The 19376-nt window shown below is 40.0% G+C and overlaps 2 protein-coding genes across 2 annotated transcripts; both read left to right on the top strand.

The window, feature by feature from the left end:
* Positions 1 to 449: 449 nt before the first annotated feature.
* LOC104245984 (protein TIFY 5A-like) lies at positions 450 to 2046 on the top strand. Its single transcript, XM_009801704.2, has 3 exons — positions 450 to 724; positions 978 to 1077; positions 1767 to 2046. Exons 1-3 carry the CDS (start codon positions 636 to 638, stop codon positions 1974 to 1976), a joined length of 399 nt encoding a protein of 132 aa, XP_009800006.1. The 5' UTR covers positions 450 to 635; the 3' UTR covers positions 1977 to 2046.
* Positions 2047 to 14412: 12366 nt separating this feature from the next.
* Positions 14413 to 15573, top strand: LOC138882845 (uncharacterized). The gene has a single exon (XM_070163481.1). It carries the CDS (start codon positions 14413 to 14415, stop codon positions 15571 to 15573), a length of 1161 nt encoding a protein of 386 aa, XP_070019582.1.
* Positions 15574 to 19376: the final 3803 nt, after the last annotated feature.

Genomic DNA, 19376 nt, shown 5'->3' with positions numbered 1-19376 from the left:
TTGTCTTAAACCAAAGGAGCCCTATATAAATAAGTAATAAGCTCGTGAGCCGACTGATACACGTGCATGAACATGACTCGCATTACTTAATAAATAAAGACGCAAAATAGCAGAAATTGTAGGCAACAACTGGCGGGTGTATGGGACTGAAAATGACGGAAATAATAATAAAATTAAAACGAGGAAAATCTTCATTTATCACGTGTTTTAGTTAGCATAGCGCAGATGTTTAATTTGTATTTGTGGGGAACTCCATCTTTCTAGACATATGTCCCTTTACACCTTCTTTTAGGAAGTGTCTGTTTCGTGTTCAAAACGTCTATTTTTATCAACTGTATTAAAAACGTTGCTTTTACTTTTTCTAATACCCTAATGGACCCCCGCCACCCCAACTCCACTATCCAAGTAAACCAACTTGTATATATCCATTCAAATTCTCCTTTCTTCTTCATTCATACTCTACTGCAATATTACAACTTTTACTAGATCCAACTTCAATTTCTTGATTCACTAATACTCTATATTTCTTGATTCCTTATCTCCCTCTTCTATCTCTCTCTCTCTATAAAAGAAAAACTCTATTCATTGGCAGCTAGCTTTTGATCTGTAGAGTTTGTGGCTGAAGTTAAACGAAGATGAGAAGAAACTGTAACTTGGAGCTCAGGCTTATGCCTCCTTCTTTTTCTTTTTCTCCTAAGAATTGCACTACCCCTTACTTCTCAACGTAAGTCTATCTCTCTCTCTCTCTCTCTCTCTCTCTCACACACACACACACACACACACATTAATTCTACATGTTTGAGGTTTTAAATGTTTTAAGTTTTCCCCCTTTTTGGATAGCAATGATATAAAGGATATGTATATACAACATAAAGCAAAGGCATAGAAATACTGCTAATCTTGTCTCCTTGTAAATTCCAATATGCATAAGGTACTGAATATTTGCTTTTTTTTTCATTTTTTTCTTCTATATTTAGGGATAGGGAGGATAAAGAAAGCACAGAAGAGAAACAACCACAGCAGCTAACAATATTTTACAATGGAAAATTTGTGGTTTCTGATGCTACTGAACTTCAGGTATGTACTGTATCTGCACTTTATTTTTTATTTTTTATTTTTGTATATTTCTTCTTCTTTATTTTTTTCCGGGTAGAAAGAAGTTTAATTGTATGGACCTTCTGTGCACCCTTTGGTCACTCTATCATGACTTTGCATGTGTTGTTACCGCGTCGGCTGAATTGCAATTGTAATATTTGTACAATTTCGTCGTTTTATAAGTATTATTTCATGGAAGATGGTATAACGAAATTTCGTGAAAATTCTCATAAATTCGAATCCAAGAAAGGAAAGAGAGGGTGTCCTGCCCACTTTTTTTTTCTTCTTTCCTATTGGGCAAGGGGTAGGTGGTCAAGAATTTTAACAATATAACTGGAAGTTGAGTTAAAAAGATACTGCTACACTATGTTTTTATTATTCATTAAATACTAAAGGATCAAATTCTATGTTTTAATTTGATCCAAAGAAATTGAGACCATAAAAAGAATCAAACTTCAAGTTTTTTTTCAAATAAAATATGTGTCCAAGCACAACTTTAATTTTCAAAAATTATTTTTTAACACTAACTTTAAATTTTTTTTTCAAGTTTCAACTAAATCTATGTCCATAATTTTATATGTCCAAAGAAATTAAGTGTTACTTTTACCATATTTACTAGCACTATCTAATAAATCCTAGTAATTTATTTCTATTCGTTTATTCAAATGCAGGCTAAAGCAATAATATATCTGGCAAGTAGAGAAATGGAGGAGAAAACAAAAATCCGGTCACCAATTTCAGAATCATCATCACCAATTTCAGAGCCTTCATCACCATTTTTACAATCTCCAGCTTCTGATCTTTCTATGAAGAGATCTCTACAAAGGTTTCTGCAGAAGAGAAAAAATAGAATTCAAGCAACTTCTCCTTATCATCACTAGTTTAGTTCCATTTGTACATATATTTTGTAATTTGCGGGGAGAAATTGGAAAATTGGATTAGTAAGCATAACACTAGTGTATCACTTAATTTTACAGTTTCGGCAATGCAATTTTTTCATATAGGCAACAACTATTGGGATCGAAAATAACAAGACGTCATGCGAAAGCTAACATACCGACATTGAGCGATGATAAATCAAAGAACAAGGAGAATTATACTAAAAAAACATAATATATTATAATATAGTTTTGGACAATTGATCTACATAAATTTACTATAATATAAAAGAGAAAAAAATTGATGAGAGAATAAATTTTGCTCCTAGACAAGACTCTCTTAAAGACTATATTGTGGATGGTATTATTTCATGTGCGGAAAGAAACTTCATAGAAATCCAAAATATTTTCATCCAAGAAAGAGATTAGTCAAATATGATAGAGATTTATATTTTTCTTTTAGAAAAAGTAAAATTAATTATGGTAGATATTCAGCGATTCCTTCAAGTAAAAGAAAAATTCAAATATGATAAGAAAATCAGACAACCCCTAATAGCAATGACAGTTCATCCTAGTGATCCAAGTTTAATTTGCAAGAAGATCCCTAGAGAAAAGAGATAGGAAAATAGAGAGAAATTGAAAGGGAAGAAAATCAAGAAACACACTCATCTATATTCTATATCTATATATAAAGCTAGGGTTAGATAAGGTGATGTGACATCTTTCTATGGCTAGCTTTGGTATTTATCTTTTTGTCAATTTTTTGACATTTTTCTCTTAATTTCCCCTTAAAATATTTCTTGAAATACAAACGACACTCTTTTAGTTTCTCTCTTTAAATTTCTTTCATTCAGTTCTTTGTTGTTACATGACTTTTAATGCATATACATTACAGTATAACCCAAGAGGCAAAAACCTGTATCAGTTACGTTTGGAGCATTTGATATTGTCTTCAACTTTCTTTATACATTCATATATTTTGCAACTTTTCAGTTAAATTTGTAGGCAAATTTCCACAAATTTTATGATTCATGTGAGCATCTATGGGAAAGAAATTGTGATTCCTTTTCTGCAATTTTACTACGTATCCTTTGGATTCTCAGTTCTCAATGCACCAATGAAATACAAAATAAAGATCTCTATTTCTTGAAAATTTTATGTGGTTTTCGACAAGAATAAGGGATATTATTTTGGCTTAGTACTTATTTTTATTTTGTCCCTCCTCTTATATAATTGTCCGTGTCTTCTTGTAACTTTGTTTCATGACATGTTTACTTGCATCTACATAATTGTGTTTCCTGTTGGAGCAAATTGCAGGACCTGCTAGGATACAGCAGAGGGAGTTAAAAGAGATGTTCTGAAAAGTACGGTCTATATCTAGACCACTAGCATGATTTCTTTTTGTAATCTATACGACTATGCCACTTAGAAGTTAAGCTCTAACGGTGCCAGACAATGAAATTGCACTCAGCTATGTATCGCTACATCGACCATCCTTACATACATACACACATATATATATGTATGTATATATATATGTATGTATGTATATATTGCAGTATTTCACATTTTATGTTGTTTCTGTTCTTGCAAAATTTATCATAGTAGTATTGCAGTGATACAACATTCATGAAAATAAAAGAAATTTTTAATATTCACAAGAGTTACCAAGAAATATATATCTTAAGGAAAAGATATCTAGAACACAATTGTATTATTGTACCTTTGTTTGGCTATTCTTACATTGCAACACATAATTTGTGTTGATTTCATGATCTTGGTATTCATGTCTAATGTTGATTATTCGGCTAGAAGGGATGACACTGGTATTTTTGTTCCTACATATCAAATACCCCTTTAACTTTTTCTTTTGGGATTATTGTATTGGTCAAAATCTGACCATCACGATCAGGTCGCCCAACACCCCGCGCCCAGTAAACGTACAATGAAAGCCAATAGAGCCTGCTCCATTTTTCCTCTGCGACATTCGACAAGTCAAAAAGAGTAATGATTAAAAAACAAGACCAGGACACACTGACGACAAGAAAGCGTCAAGTTGAGCAATGGGTAAAGGGGTCTCGACTATATATAGAGCCAGAGAACTCTCAACAAAGGGGGGGCTTTGCCATTCTCCTAAAAAAGAGGGAAAAGCCTCTTCCTTGTATTTTAGAAAACAGAGGAAATAATCTCAATGAACACCTGTAAATCTACTCTCTCATTAGTGGTTGAGGTAGATAATGTTAAATCTGAATAAGATCTATCACGTTTCTTTCGTCTCATATGCGTTCATTATCATTAACGTTTCGATCTGGAGTTAATTATCTTTGGCTAAGATTTACCCCTTCATATTTGATTGATTTGTTCAAAAAAGGTTTTAATATCTTTTTGAGTCAAACAATTTGGCGCCGTCTATGGGGATTTCTTAGTGAAAACTCCTAGTTTCCCCAGATCAAAGCTGAGAAGCACAATCATTCACCGAAAGAAGCACGAAGGGAGAATCTAACTCACGCGAGACATGGAAACATAGCGTTAAGGGAAGGAGAGCCGAGTGGGTTTACCGAACTTGGAATTCCTTACCCCATCAGCTGCAAATCTTCTAAACTAGGCAAATGGTGCTTCAAAACCAGCTCTCCCCTACCGAACCACCGGATGGAAGCGAAGAAAATCTCACTCTTGCCTCCCACACTTCGTCAAGACAAGCACATAAGATCCGCATGAACGAACGAACACAAGGACATCTAGATTGAAGAACAAAAAGTACTTTAATACGTCCGGAAACCTCCCTGCTGGCAGCATCTCCGAGCTGAACGGCCGGAGTCAGACAAGAAAACTATAATACACACACATCGCGAGCCTATACGAAATGTTGACGCCTCTTGTCCACCGGCGTTGCATCATCCGATGCAAGCAATACCAAACAAATTGGGACTCCTACGAAAGATTCCCAACTCTCCAAAAATAAGGACTGGCGGCGGGCTGTTATTTCGATAAGTTCAAAATAACACACTTTAAGGCCAAGGGCCTTCGTCATCAAAAGAGAAAGGTTTGACCTCGATCGAACGACGATGGGCTGTTATTTCAATAAGCTCGAAATAACACCCTTCAAGTCCAAGGGCCTTCGCCATCAAAAAAGAAAGGTTCAACCTAAATCGAACGACGACGGGCTGTTACTTCGATAAATCCGAAATAACATCATTTAAGGCCAAGGGCCTTCGCCATCAAAAAAGAAAGGTTCGACCTCGATCGAACGACGACGGGCTGTTACGTCGATAAATTCGAAATTACACCCTTTAAGTCCAAGGGCCTTCTCCATCAAAAAAGAAAGGTTCGACCTCGATCGAACGACGACGGGCCGTTATTTCGATAAGTTCGAAATAACACCCTTCAAGGCCAAGGTCTTTTGCCATCAAAAAGGAAATATTCGACCTCGATCGAATGACGACGGGCTGCTACTTCGATAAATCCGAAATAACACCCTTTAAGGCCAAGGGCCTTCGCTATCAAAAAATAAAGGTTCGACCTCGATCGAACGACGACGGGCTGTTATTTCGATAAGTTCGAAATAACACCCTTCAAGGCCAAGGGCCTTCACCATAAAAAAAGAAAGGTTCGACCTCGATCAAATGACGACGAGCTGTTACTTCGTTAAGTTCGAAATAACACCCATTAAGGCCAAGGGCCTTCACCATCAAAAAAGAAAGGTTCAACCTCGATTGAACGACGACGGGCTGTTATTTCGATAAATTCAAAATAACACCCTTCAAGGCCTAGGGCCTTCGCCATCAAAAAAGAAAGGTTCGACCTCGATCGAACGACGACATGCTGTTATTTCGATAAGTTCGAAATAACACCCTTTAAGGCCAAGGGCCTTCGCCATCAAAAAAGAAAGGTTCTGCCTCGATCGAACGACGATGGCTGTTATTTCGATAAGTTCAAAATAACACCCTTTAAGGCCTAGGGCCTTAGCCATCAAAAAAGAAAGGTTCGACCTCGATCGAACGACGACGGGCTTTTACTTCGATAAATCCAAAATAACACCCTTTAAGGCCAAGGGCCTTTACCATAAAAAGGAAAAGTTCGACCTCGATCGAACGATTATGGGCTGCTATTTCGATAAGTTCGAAATAACACCCTTTAAGGCCTAGGGCCTTCGCCATCAAAAAAGAAAGGTTCATTCTCGATCGAACGATGATGGGCTGTTACTTCGATAAATCCGAGATAACACCCTTTAAGGCCAAGGGCCTTCGCCATCAAAAAAGAAAGGTTCGACCTCGATCGAATGACGATGGGTTGTTATTTTGATAAGTTCAAAATAACACCCTTCAAGGCCAAGGGCCATTGCCATGAAAAAGGAAAGGTTCGAACTTGATCGAATGACGATGGGCTATTACTTCGATAAATCCGAAATAACACCCTTTAAGGCCAAGGGACTTCGCCATCAAAAAAGAAAGGTTTGACCTCGATCGAACGACGACGGGCTGTTATTTCGATAAGTTCGAAATAACACCCAGCCCGCCATCAAAAAAGAAAGGTTCGACCTCGATCGAACAATGACGGGCTGTTACTTCGATAAATCCGAAATAACACCCTTTAAGGCCAAGGGCCTTTGCCATAAAAAAAGAAAGGTTCAACCTCAATCGAACGACGATGGGTTGTTATTTCGATAAATTCGAAATAATACCCTTTAAGGCCAAGGGCCTTTGCCATAAAAAAGAAAGGTTCAACCTCGATCGAATGACGATGGGTTGTTATTTCGATAAGTTCGAAATAATACCCTTCAAGGCCAAGGGCCTTCGCCATTAAAAAAGAAAGGTTCGGCCTCGATCGAACGACGATGAGCTGTTACTTCGATAAGTTCTAAATAACACCCTTTAAGGCCAAGGGGCTTCGCCATCAAAAAAGAAAGGTTCGACCTCGATCGAATGACGATGGGTTGTTATTTTGATAAGTTCAAAATAACACCCTTCAAGGCCAAGGGCCATTGCCATCAAAAAGGAAAGGTTCGAACTTGATTGAATGACGATGGGCTGTTACTTCGATAAATCTGAAATAACACCCTTTAAGGCCAAGGGACTTCGCCATCAAAAAAGAAAGGTTTGACCTCGATCGAACGACAACGGTCTGTTATTTCGATAAGTTCGAAATAACACCCGGCCCGCCATCAAAAAGAAAGGTTCGACCTCGATCGAACAATGACGGGCTGTTACTTCGATAAATCCGAAATAATACCCTTTAAGGCCAAGGGCTTTTGCCATCAAAAAAGAAAGGTTCAACCTCGATCGAACGACGATGGGTTGTTATTTCGATAAGTTCGAAATAATACCCTTCAAGGCCAAGGGCCTTCGCCATTAAAAAAGAAAGGTTCGACCTCGATCGAACGACGACGGGCTATTACTTCGATAAATCGAAAATAACACCATTTAAGGCCAAGGGCCTTCGCCATCAAATAAGAAAGGTTTGACCTCGATCGAACGACGACGGGCTATTTTTTCGATAAGTTCGAAATGACACCCTTCAAGGCCAAGGACCTTCAACCTAAAAAAAAAGAAAGGTTCAACCACGACCGAACGACGATGGGTTATTAATTCGATAAATCCGAAATAACACCCTTTAAGTCCAAGGGCCTTCGCCAAAAAGAAAAGAAAAGTTCGACCCCGATCAAACGATGATGGACTGTTATTTCGATAAAATTCGAAGTAACGCGACATACCGACATTTCGATAAGTTCCAAACGACATCACCAAAGGTCGACAACCAACGGAAGAAAAGAGAAACCGGGACTCGTCAGATGAGCTTCTATCCTGCACCAAAGCCATGAATAGTTGGAATAAAAAGTAAAGTACAAGGCAAGTAGCTAAGGAGAGAACTTTTATTTATGCAAAGTCACAGTGCGGCCTACCGCCGGTTACATATGGCCCAGGCCAACCAATAAAAAGGGGGAAAAAGATAAAGAAGAAGAAACGAACAAGCAATAATCAACAAAAAATATAAAAATAAAAACAAAGGACAATATTCTTCATTCGGCGTCATCACCGCCGTCATCATTACCACTATCGTCATCGTCTCCACGAGATCCACCATTATCATCATCTGCACCTCCATTGGCTTCGGGCGTCGCCGCATCGTATCCATATTTAATGCGAGCCTCACAAGCTTTCGTTCGCGCTTCTTCATAAGCAGCCTCGGCCACGGTGCCCGCTTCCCACAAACTCTTATATATGTCCCTCTGGGCTTCAGCATAAACCCAGAGCTCATGCACTTGGTGAGGAACGACAGCGGAAAATGACTCAACCTAGGCCTATAATCGCTCATTCTCCACCTCCAAGGCCAGGACCCGATCTCCCAAAGTCGACGCCTCCTGATCAATCATGCTGATGCGCTCCTCGAGCCTCACTTCCTTGAGGGTAGTTGTCGTTCTCTACGACTCCTGTTCAGATTGGAGTACGCAAATGGTGTCCTCTAGGGCCGCTGCCCTCGCCAAATCCTCAGACCAAGCTCTCTCGATGTTCTCCAAACCCACGATCTTGCTATCCATCGCAGTCAATTTTCTCAACCACTTCGTGCTTATCGCCTCGACCTTGACCAAGTTCTAGTCCATCTCCGACTGCATTTACCTCAACCTGCTCTGTAAATGCTCACACTCCGCCGTAATCCCCATACCCAACTCGAGCTCCTCGTCCTTAATGCGGAGTTTCTCCTCGATTTTGCTCTTGCTACGAATTGCCTGCATCAATTCCTGGTAATTTTCTCCAACTCCTCACCAAGAGCCCGATTACGGGGGTCCGCCCTTAGCCGCTCGTGCATCTCACGACATCTTTCACGGTAGCGATGGTATTTCTCCAGCATCTTCAAGAAAACCCTTGCCTGGATGTTAGCCCTAAAAATGTTTTCCACTTCCACCATGTATGTCTTGAAATCATAAAGACGGGGTTAAACTAGTACTCTCATAAAAGGGGAAAGCATAAAGCGAAAACAAAACACAACGTACCCTTAAGCCCATGACGGCTACCTCGTTCCTCAACTCAGCATCAGGGACATCCCGAAGGGACTCATTCTCAGCTTCTGAGCATAACAGGCTGAATTGCGGCACTAGATCATCTCCTTCTGCCAAGAGGTTAACGCCTGAAGGGATCCGGAGAACACGTGCCGAGCCCCCCGCATTAACCACCGAATGAGTAAGGCCCTCCTTGAACATCCTGACATCATCAGGGTCCAGGTCTGACTCAGATTCATACTCGTCAACCACCACGCCTTTTTCCCTTTTCGCTGCTGAAGGAAGGGCACAACCCGCTATAGAAGATAAGGGAACGTCTGAAGTCACAATAACGGCCTCAGAGGTCTGGCTCTCTATCACGACAAGGTGTTGATCATCAGTAACAACACGGACTTTTGATTGAACCAATACGGCGGCGGGAGTTTCTGACTGCTAATCATGGGCGCCGACACCTTCAACGTCCTGCTTCGCCCCTATAGAGGGGAGATGCAATAACATCCTCTCTAGATCCGGTCAGGGGAGAATCGTCCAGGCGAATCACTGTTGGGGGCGCCGCCTCAAACTCTACTCTCCGTCTCTTCGAAAGCCCCTCCTCATCTCCAGTAGATGGTGACTCATTCGTGGGACGAACGGCATTGGTCGGGATCTCATCCTGAGAAGCATCCCTTGTTGGAGTAACCAAGACCACGAATTCGACGTAAGCAACCCTCGATGAAGGTCGTGTAGTGGGTACTGCAATAGGGCGAGTAGATGTGGCTGGCTGGCGGAAAGCTAGTTGAGGTGCCCTTACTCTCCGCACCCTCCCTGACAACGACGAACAACGCTTGAAAAGCTAAACAAAAAAAAGAGAAGAGAAAAGGACGGTGCATAAAGGAGTCGTCTCACATGTGAGGGGCCTGCGTCCGAACCTCTCATGAAAGGCCAACCATGTGCGAATTCCCACTGTATATGGAAGAATGGCCTCCACCCATTCGCGAATCCCTTCGACGGGCAGAGAGGGTAATCTCTCAGCTGCAAAGACGAGTCAGTTTGGTACTCAAGTAAAATGATAAAGCATTTCACTAAATAAAGGAGCAAACTTACGTGCGAAGTTCCATCTCTCAGGGAATCCCGTTGGGTCCACCACAATGTGTTCGGTCCCCACATAAAAGTAGTTCTCATAGAAACGACGGTTGGTCCTGTCGTCCATTTTCACCAACAGACTCCTTGACCCCCGAGGGCGCATGTGAATCATCGAGCCATATATCAGTTGAGGAGCAAAGATGCTGAGCATATGGCCCAAGGTGACCTCGTGACTGGCAAGTTTCGCATACTTGAGCAGCATAAGGAACAACTTGTACAAATAAGGCGAAAGCTAGGCGGGGCACATTTCGTAGAAACGGCAAAAATCTACCACCAACATGGGAAGAGGAAATGTGTAACCTACAATGAAGGGGTAAGCATAGAACACGCAGTACACAGTATGGTCGAAGTGAACTCTGTCATCTCCCTCCACCGGTCGTATCTCGACGTAATTGGGGATTCCCCACCTTTCCCTCAACTCTATGATTCCCCTTTCCCTCAAAATGGAAGCGACGGGTTCCGGCTCCGCTCCACCACCAAAACTAAAGTCAGTTGCCTCCCTCCCGGGGCGAGGTAGGATCTCAACCACCGAGTGAAACTCCTCATCCTCTGCCATATCCGCCCCTCCGGTGACCTGAACAAAACTCTCTGGTACCGGATTAGCGGTAGGAAGATTTTCACGAGAAGAATCACCGGTCATTTTTTAGTAGAGTGTGCACGAGAAAAAATAATAAGAAGAATAGATGAAAGATTTTAGTGAGCAAGGAGGTGAGCAGAAATTCAAAGTGTCAGAAAAAGCTATATCTGAATAAATCACTCAAACGAGTGAATCAATAAAATGACAAGTTCCCTCTATTTATAAGAGACATAAATTCCCTGAGCACGAAATCCAAGAGTTGCCATTCGAATCTGATAAGGCACGAAACGTTTCCGTTTCCTAGAGTCATATGTCATAATGGTGTTAACCACAAACCGACACTTCAGTACCAATCGACGTTTCGGTTCCAAATTCGCTTCAATGGTCTGCGAGGACTGAGAGAACACTACCATTTTGTTAAAAATCCCCGGGACACAACTAAGGAATGGAAAGTCATGGGCCAGATTTCTCTCGACTGCGTAACGAGCATGATCCATATGTCGAGGCTGACGTAGGACGACCCCAACAGATGGAGGGACTAACTGTATTGGTCAAAATCTGACCATCACGACCAGGGCACCCTACACCCCGCGCCCAGTAACAGTATAATGAAAGCCAATAGAGCCTGCTCCATCTCTCCTCTGCGACATTTGACAAGTCAAAAAGAGTAATGATTAAAAAACAAGACCAGGACACTGACGACAAGAAAGCGTCAAGTTGAGCAATGGGTAAAGAGGTCTCGACTATATATATAGCCAGTGAACTCTCAACAAGGAGGGGGGGGGGGGCTTCGCCATTCTCCAAAAAAAAGAGGGAAAAAGCCTCTTCCTTGTATTTTAGAAAACAGAGGAAATAATCTCAGTGAACACCTATAAATCTACTCTCTCATTAGTGGGTGAGGTAGACAATGTTAAATCTGAATAAGATCGATCACGTTTCTTTCGTCTCATATGCATTCATTATCATTAACATTTCAATCTGATGTTAATTATCTTTGGCTAAGATTTACCCCTTCATCTTTGATTGATTTGTTCAAAAAAGGTTTTTATATCTTTTTGAGTCAAACAATTATTGTTGGATTTAATTAATTTAATATAGTTTTATGTTTTGCTTTCTTTCCCCTTTATTTTGTGAATCATCTTTTTTACTCTTATCTCTAAGCATAACTAATTTAGTTTGATATGGCATAGCAGTGTGTAAATTTCAAAGTATCTTAGCTATCAACTATTCCGATAAATTAAAGTCTGGCTTTGACTGGGGTTCTAATTAACTTTTGGGTTATGCAAACATATCCACGATTGGCTAATCTATACCTTGTGTATGTGAGTATAAAATAATTTTGTAACAAATGTATATACTTTTTAAATATTATATTTAAACTCATTATAAATGTATATTATTTATGAGTGTTCTCTTTCTCATAAAAAGAGGGATAGTATCTAAATTCATTGATTGAGTTCTCATTTCCTTGGTGGAAACAAACATTTTAAGCTAAATATACAGGTACTAATGTCTACACATTTATGTTACTTATCAACAATAAAAAGTTCTTTCTGTGGCAATCTCTCTCTAAACTCTCTCCGTACCAACGAATATTTTCTCTTATAACAGTAATTTCTCATCTCTTTCAGGGGCGAGTGGTGCACACGCACCTCCGCATGGGAATGCTGGTAGGTATCACACCGGCGTGTCCTATGGAGAATCTAGCTCCCCCAGTTGGAGCGACCAACCCTTCAATCGAAATTCCACCCAAACTAGAATATGCCAACGCAATTTATAACCCCTGCTAAACCCAGCTCCAAAGCTCGACTAGGGGACCCCAATGTCAAAGCTAGGGTTACGACCCACAACGGTATGCTGACGGTCATCTTCAAAGCCAGTGACTATTACAGAATAATGGCAGAGGAATGCAAATTCACAATCATAGGGAAAATTCTGAAAACTCGCCCCAACATTGAAAGAATTCCTTCTGTTTTTGCTGAAAAGATTTCCCTAAAAGGAGACATAAAAATTGGTGCATATGACTATTGCACTGTATTTATTGATGTTAATAATGAATAGGATTGCAAAACCATTTGGTTTAAGCGCTTAATTGAAATTGATGGATTAGTTATGTGGCTACAAAAATCGTCACCGGATTTCAAACCAGAAGATGACTCTCCAATTGTCCTGTTTGGGTTCTTTTACTGAGCCTCCCATTCCATTATCATACTTGTCACTATGTGAAACAAGTTCTGGGTCCAGTGGGCATTCCTCTATTGATGGATATAGCAACTGATTACAGAACCAAACCGAGCATGGCTAAGGTAAGAGTGGAAGTGGATCTAACCAAATCATTTTTGAATTCTGTCTGGGTGGGAATGGAGGAAGAGTCTAATCCTCTCAGAAGCTTGAGTATGAGGGGGTTTCGAAGTATTGTAAACACTATAAACTGCTAGGTCACTCCATAGTTCAATGTAGGGCTATTCAAAAGGAGAAGGATAAAGGAAAAGAGAAGGAATGCGAGCAACAAGAGTTAGAGAATCAGAATCAATAGGAGGCTAAACAAAAGGAGGGGGATAACAAAACTATTAGCAAAACCAAAAATCGTGAAGACAAGACAGACAACTCCACAGCTCAACTGGGCAATAAGACTCAGACCAAAGAGGGTAGTGCACCTACGATACAAGGAAGCAGTGCTCATACCTCCAAAAAAAAGCAAGCAGGGCATAGAATAAGGGTGATCATAGTAAAGACACTAAGATGTTGGTAGAGCCTCACACGAAAGGAGATTCTACGGGAAAGAATAACAAAAAAAAAAACAATTTAGTCCTCATCAGCTTGATATACCTAAATCTTCTGCTCATGAGGACAAGGCCATTAACAAGGGACCAAAAAAGAAAAAGAAAAAGTCTACTACCAAACACCTTCAAGTTAGGAATAGGTTGTGGCCCAAGAGGAAAAATAAGAGGATATATAATGACATCGACAAAGTTTTTAAAAGAATTGAAGGGGCTCCTGAGAAGCCTATTCAAAATCAAAATGAAAAGTCAGATCACGATCAAATTAATACTCAAAATCAGAAGGAAAAGGTAGACATACCTAGCTCTAGCAACAACATCAACCAAGGAGCTGGGAATACTAGAAACAGAAATGAAACAACACATGAAGCTCAAGAGATAAAATTCAAGAGTGGTGAACTGGTCGTGGACCTTGGCCCTATCAAATTGGTACATATAAACTCTTCAGACACACAGGGAACCTTAGTGGAAATCGACAATGTAGAAGATGTATCTTCTGAAGAGGAGGATTTTGGTAAGCAAGTTAGAGCAATTTCAGCTTTATCAGAACCTCTGGATCCTATTTCAGAGGAGCTAGACAATATAACTGCTAAACAGAGCCTATCCCCAAGGGAAACAAAGCTGGAAAAAAAGGAAGACAAGCTGGGCAGATTAGTCAAGCAGGTCTCCTACACACTAAACATCAAGAAAAAACCACGCCACCCCTTAATTCCAATGTTTAAAGCCATCATTTGGAATATTAGGGGTATGAGATCTAAAGGAGCTTTTGACAAGTTATTAAAACTTGTCAGACTCCACAAAGTCAACTTCATCGCATTACAAGAACCTTTTCTGGCACCTTCTCGGATTGAGGAATTCAGAGAACAGTTTGGTTTCGACAATGCTATGACAAATAACAATAGCAAAATTTGGTGTTTTTGAAATCACACTCTCAACTGCACCCTGATATCTCAACACAAACAACAAATGACATTCAAATCTAACAAAGTTGGTCATTCAAACTACTTTTGGTTTACTACTGTCTATACAAAGACCAACACTAGCAGAAGGAAAAGACTCTGGAGGCAACTTAGGAGAATGCATACTCTGATAGACAGTCCTCGGGAAGTAGGAGGGGACTTCAATGTGATTGTATCTCCTAATGAAAAGAAGGGAGGTCGTCCTCACACCCTCTCTAAGAGTATTGATTTTATTAATTGTATGGACGATTGTGGTTTATTTGACACCAACTTCACTAGCAACACCTTCACATGGTGTAATAATAGGAAGAAAAGGAAAAGAATCAGCAAAAGGCTTGACAGGGTCATCACCAACCAGGAATGGTTTGACAAGTTCTCGTACTGTAGAGTCGATCATCTCCCAAAAATAGAATTGGATCACAACATGATTCTCTTCCAGAATACTTCCGACAACATGAATTTTATTAAGTATTTTAGATACTTAAATTTTATGTCTGATCAAGATGAGTACCATGACATTGTGAAGAAGTGCTGGGAGGAGGATATTGAGGGAAACCTCATGTGGAGACTTCAGAGCAAACTCAAGAACCTTGCTCACACTCTTAACAAGTGGTCTAGGGATACAATTGGGGATGTCTTTGACACAATCAAACATATGGAGGAAACTCTTCAAATTGAAGAGGAGGAATATGAAAATGATGACTTAGATCTCAATAGAATGGCTCTACACAAAGCTCAAGCGGACTATATAAGGTGGCTTAAGACTCAGGATTCCATTTTGAGGCAGAAAGCAAGGGTGAAATGGGCAGAGGAAGGCGACACCAATTCAAAATACTTCTACAACATAATTAAGGGAAGAAGAAGAACAGCTCAGATTTTTAGAATTAAGTACTCCGAGGGAAATTGGATGGTTGATTCTAATTACATTGCGCAGGCTGCCATCGATTACTTTAGCAACTTCTCTCAACCTGAAGTTAGTAGTGATATGAGTATCCTCAGATACTTGGAAGACAGAATCACTGACCAGCACAATGATATGCTTCGGGAATGTCCCTCTGAAGAAGAAATTAAATCGGCTATATTTTTTATAGATCCTAATAGCTCAGCTGGACCCGATGACTTCAATGGGCATTTTTTTTCAATCTTCTTGGGAGGTGATAAAGGTTGATTTAATAGCTTTTGTGAGGGCCTTTTGCACTGGAGCTAATCTCACTAGATACTACACACATGCTTTCTTGGTTCTCATTCCTAAGGTGAAGGCCCCGAGTGATTTTAGCCAACTAAGACCTGTAACCCTTTGCAATTTCACCAATAAAATTCTTTCCAAGATCATTGCCATGAGATTATCCCCTATTCTCCCTAGTGTTGTTTCTGAAAACCAAACTGGGTTTTTTAAAGACAGGCTCATCACTGAAAATATTCTTCTGGCTTAGGAGATTTTTCATGGTATCAAGGGAAGGAAGGAGGGTCGCAATGTGGTCATGAAACTGGACATGCCTAAAACCTACGATAAAATATCATGGACCTTCCTTACATAAGTTCTCACGAATCTTGGTTTCAAGGAATACCTTATAGAGCTCATTCACAGGCTAATTTCAAACAATTGGTATTCTATCATAGTCAATGGAACAAGGCATGAATTTTTTAGATCCTTTATAGGTCTAAAGCAAGGTTATCCTCTTTCCCCTGCCCTCTTCATTCTTGCTACCGAGGCTCTCTCAAAGTCTTTGAATCATCTCCACTCCAACAATATTTCAAAGGTTTCAACATGAATGCGAATGGTCCACAAATCAATCACCCATGCTATGCTGATGATGTGGTCTTGTTCTGCTCCATCAGAAGATAGTCCATCAAGCTAATAATGAAGAAGATTTAAAGCTACCAACATACCTCTGGGCAGGAAGTGAACAAGGAGAAAAAAAATTTCATCACACATCATGATCTTGATCCAAGGATTAATAGAAGGATTAAGAAATGGACTGGCTATGAGCAATCTAACTTTCCTTTCACCTAAATGGGATGTCCTATCTATACAGGCATGAAAAGAATCAATTTTTTACGGATCTGGCTACTAAAATGGTGTTTAAGCAGGTGCTTGAAAAAGTAAGATGCTAACGGCTGGAGGCAAAGCTTTGATCATTTAGCACATTCTCCTGTCATAGACTCTACACCTCTTCGCAGCCATGGAACCTCCTATGTCCATCCTATTACAGATAGAGAAGTACTTCTCCAACCTTTTTTGAGGAATGAACGAGGGGAAGAGTAAATACCACTCATGGAGAAAAATGTGTTACCCTATTGAGGAAGGGGGCCTTGGTTTCAAAAGACACAAAAATATCTACAATACCTTCATAGCCAAACGATGGTGGAGACTTAGAACCATCGACAACCTATGGTCTAAGTTCTTCAAAGCTAAATATTGTCCTAGAACCAACATGGTGGCTAAAGTCATTGCTTCAAGCAACTCCAATATATGGAGAAACTTACTTCAAATCAGACCTCACGTGGAGCAGTACATCAAATGAGAAATAAATGTTGGTAACATTTTTTTTTGGTGGGACAACTGGCCTAGTCAAGGCCCCATTGCTCATAGGTTACAACTCTCCATAAAATCAGGGAGTATCATGGTTAAAGACTATATTCTCGACAGTTAGTGGGATATCCCCAATCTCAGCACCTTTTTACCTAACACGATTGTTCAAGATTTTGCACAAATAGAAATTGGGGGCAAAGAAAATGCGGACATTGGTATATAGTCACTGGAGAGCACAAGCAATTTCTCATGCTCTTCAGCCTTTGACAAGCTTAGACAAAGACAAGCTAAGGACTTCCAGTTGTACATGCTGCAGAAACGCATATCCTGAAACTGTAGACCATGTTTTCTCTATTAGCTACATGGCCTCCAAAGTTTAGAATAATTTTGAGGGCCCTCTGGGCATTGCGCACAGAGGGACTACAATTAATGGGGTCTTGAATTGTTGGTGGCAAACAAGACCAAAGAATGCACTTCACAAATTATTACTCAATATCACCCCTTGTTTTACCATGTGGGAACTCTGAAAAGCACGATGTACAAAAAAAATATAATAACAAGTCCACTATTGTATTTAGGATTGTTAATCATGTTCTCTTCAATGTGCATGTTAATATTTCTCAATGCTATAGCAGAGTAGACTACAACTGGAGCTGGCAAAATATTTGTCACTTAGCAGAAACTTATAAACCCAAGATAACTAGTGTTCTGTGTGCTGGGAAATGCCTCAAGAGGATACATGGAAGATTAACACCGATGGAAGCTTTGTAGCCACTAGCGGGTAGGCAGGAATATGGGGATTGTTAGAAAGGAAAATGGGGACTTGATTATGGCTTTTGCCAAACCAGTGCAATTCTCGACTAACATTCTTCGTGAACTACAAGCCGCTATCTATGGAATTAATTGGTGATACTAACAACAACATCCACAACTTACGCTAGAGATGGATTCATAAGTGGCCGTGAAGATGATCCAAGGAGTAGTTAAACCACCATGGAAGCTTCGAAGAGCTGTGGAGGAGGTGCAAAAGATGATGCTTGAAAGACGCTTCCACATAAAACACTATTATAGAGAAGCTAATACGGTAGCCGACTCTCTTGCAAAGCTAGTAATAACATCGGGCAATGAGAGAATCTTTCTCACAGAGGAGGACTTACCAGAGAATTCAAGAAGGCCCCCGCGAATGGATAAATTACAGTTGGCCTCCTTCAGATTCAAAAAGGGTAAACACTCAGAATGACATTATGATCCTCCTCAAACAACTCTCGAAGGGAGGTCAAATCTGTGACGACAATCCTCCCCTTCCCCCGACCTGAAATTATTTATAGCATTGTCTTATGCAATTCTGTAATCATAATGTATGGGTCCTTTTGGTGTTCTCCGGAGGTTTTGGTTATATGTCCCCCTCCTAATTTATAAATAAACAAGGTAGGGGTCCTGCCATACCCCCACCGAATCAGGAACACAACCTGGTTGGGTGGTTTGAAATAAAAAAAAGGGTTGTATTTTTTTCTCTTTAAAGTAAATTTACAATTTACAATTTGTAATTTAACTTTTTTTTTACGCTAAATCACTAGTTTCACTATAAAAGAAGAAGTTAGGGCTTGAAAAGGGAATTCCACGATTAAAATCTTATTTTCTCAAAACTCTATACTTGGGGGAGGAAAAACCTTCAAAACTAAATTTTCATTGTAGATTGGAATTTTCAGGTAGTCTCCGCCATGAATCCTTAACAAATTCATCTTCAACATACTGAAGTTTCATATATGGGGATTCTTTTGGTTCTCACATTTGTTTTTTTGATTAAGATGACGTTTATCAAATGTAGTGGGTTATATGGATGCATAAAAGGAAGAAGGGAGTTAAGATAGGGGGATCGAATATCACCCCTACTTTGGTTATCTGCATAATATATTTCACTCGAATCATGAAGTTGGTAACCACCCAACCAGGCTTTGTCTTTTCATACAAAATGTAAAGAGCTCAACCTGATGTTCTGTAGAGAGTATTTCCATGTTATTATCTGCATAATAATGCATGTACATAGCTACTGGTCTTCCATTTTCATTTTGCCAAAGAAGGTTCTGAAAGCAATCACAAATATGTGCCTCAATTTCTTATAGGGAGGAAAAGCGGAAACAAATAAGGCACCACTGGTAGCTTGGGATATAGTTTGTCGACCGAAGCAAGAAGGAGGATTGAGGATAATTGATTGCACTATTTGGAATGAAGCAGCCCCGACTAAGTACGTATGGAACATAACTGGTGGTAATACTCTCCGCATGTAGACAGTTGTTGGTATTGGAAAAAGGTATACCTTATTAGAGACAGATTCAGTGCTGAATATATACAAAATAGATTGCTTTCGACAACAGGAAAATACACTATAAGGAGTGGATACAAGTGGCGAAACTTCCGAAGTCTGGCCGGAGAAGATG

Source organism: Nicotiana sylvestris, chromosome 12 (genome assembly GCF_000393655.2).
Source record: "Nicotiana sylvestris chromosome 12, ASM39365v2, whole genome shotgun sequence".
In the NCBI taxonomy this organism is placed as follows: Eukaryota; Viridiplantae; Streptophyta; class Magnoliopsida; order Solanales; family Solanaceae; genus Nicotiana; species Nicotiana sylvestris.
This window is presented reverse-complemented; position numbering and strand designations above follow the sequence as displayed.

Coding starts and splice junctions, on each gene's coding strand:
- LOC104245984 (XM_009801704.2), top strand. CDS start 636: ATGAGAAGAAACTGTAACTTGGAGCTCAGGCTTATGCCTCCTTCTTTT. Junction 725..977: donor ACTACCCCTTACTTCTCAAC/GTAAGTCTATCT, acceptor TTCTATATTTAG/GGATAGGGAGGATAAAGAAA. Junction 1,078..1,766: donor CTGATGCTACTGAACTTCAG/GTATGTACTGTA, acceptor ATTCAAATGCAG/GCTAAAGCAATAATATATCT.
- LOC138882845 (XM_070163481.1), top strand. CDS start 14,413: ATGACATTCAAATCTAACAAAGTTGGTCATTCAAACTACTTTTGGTTT.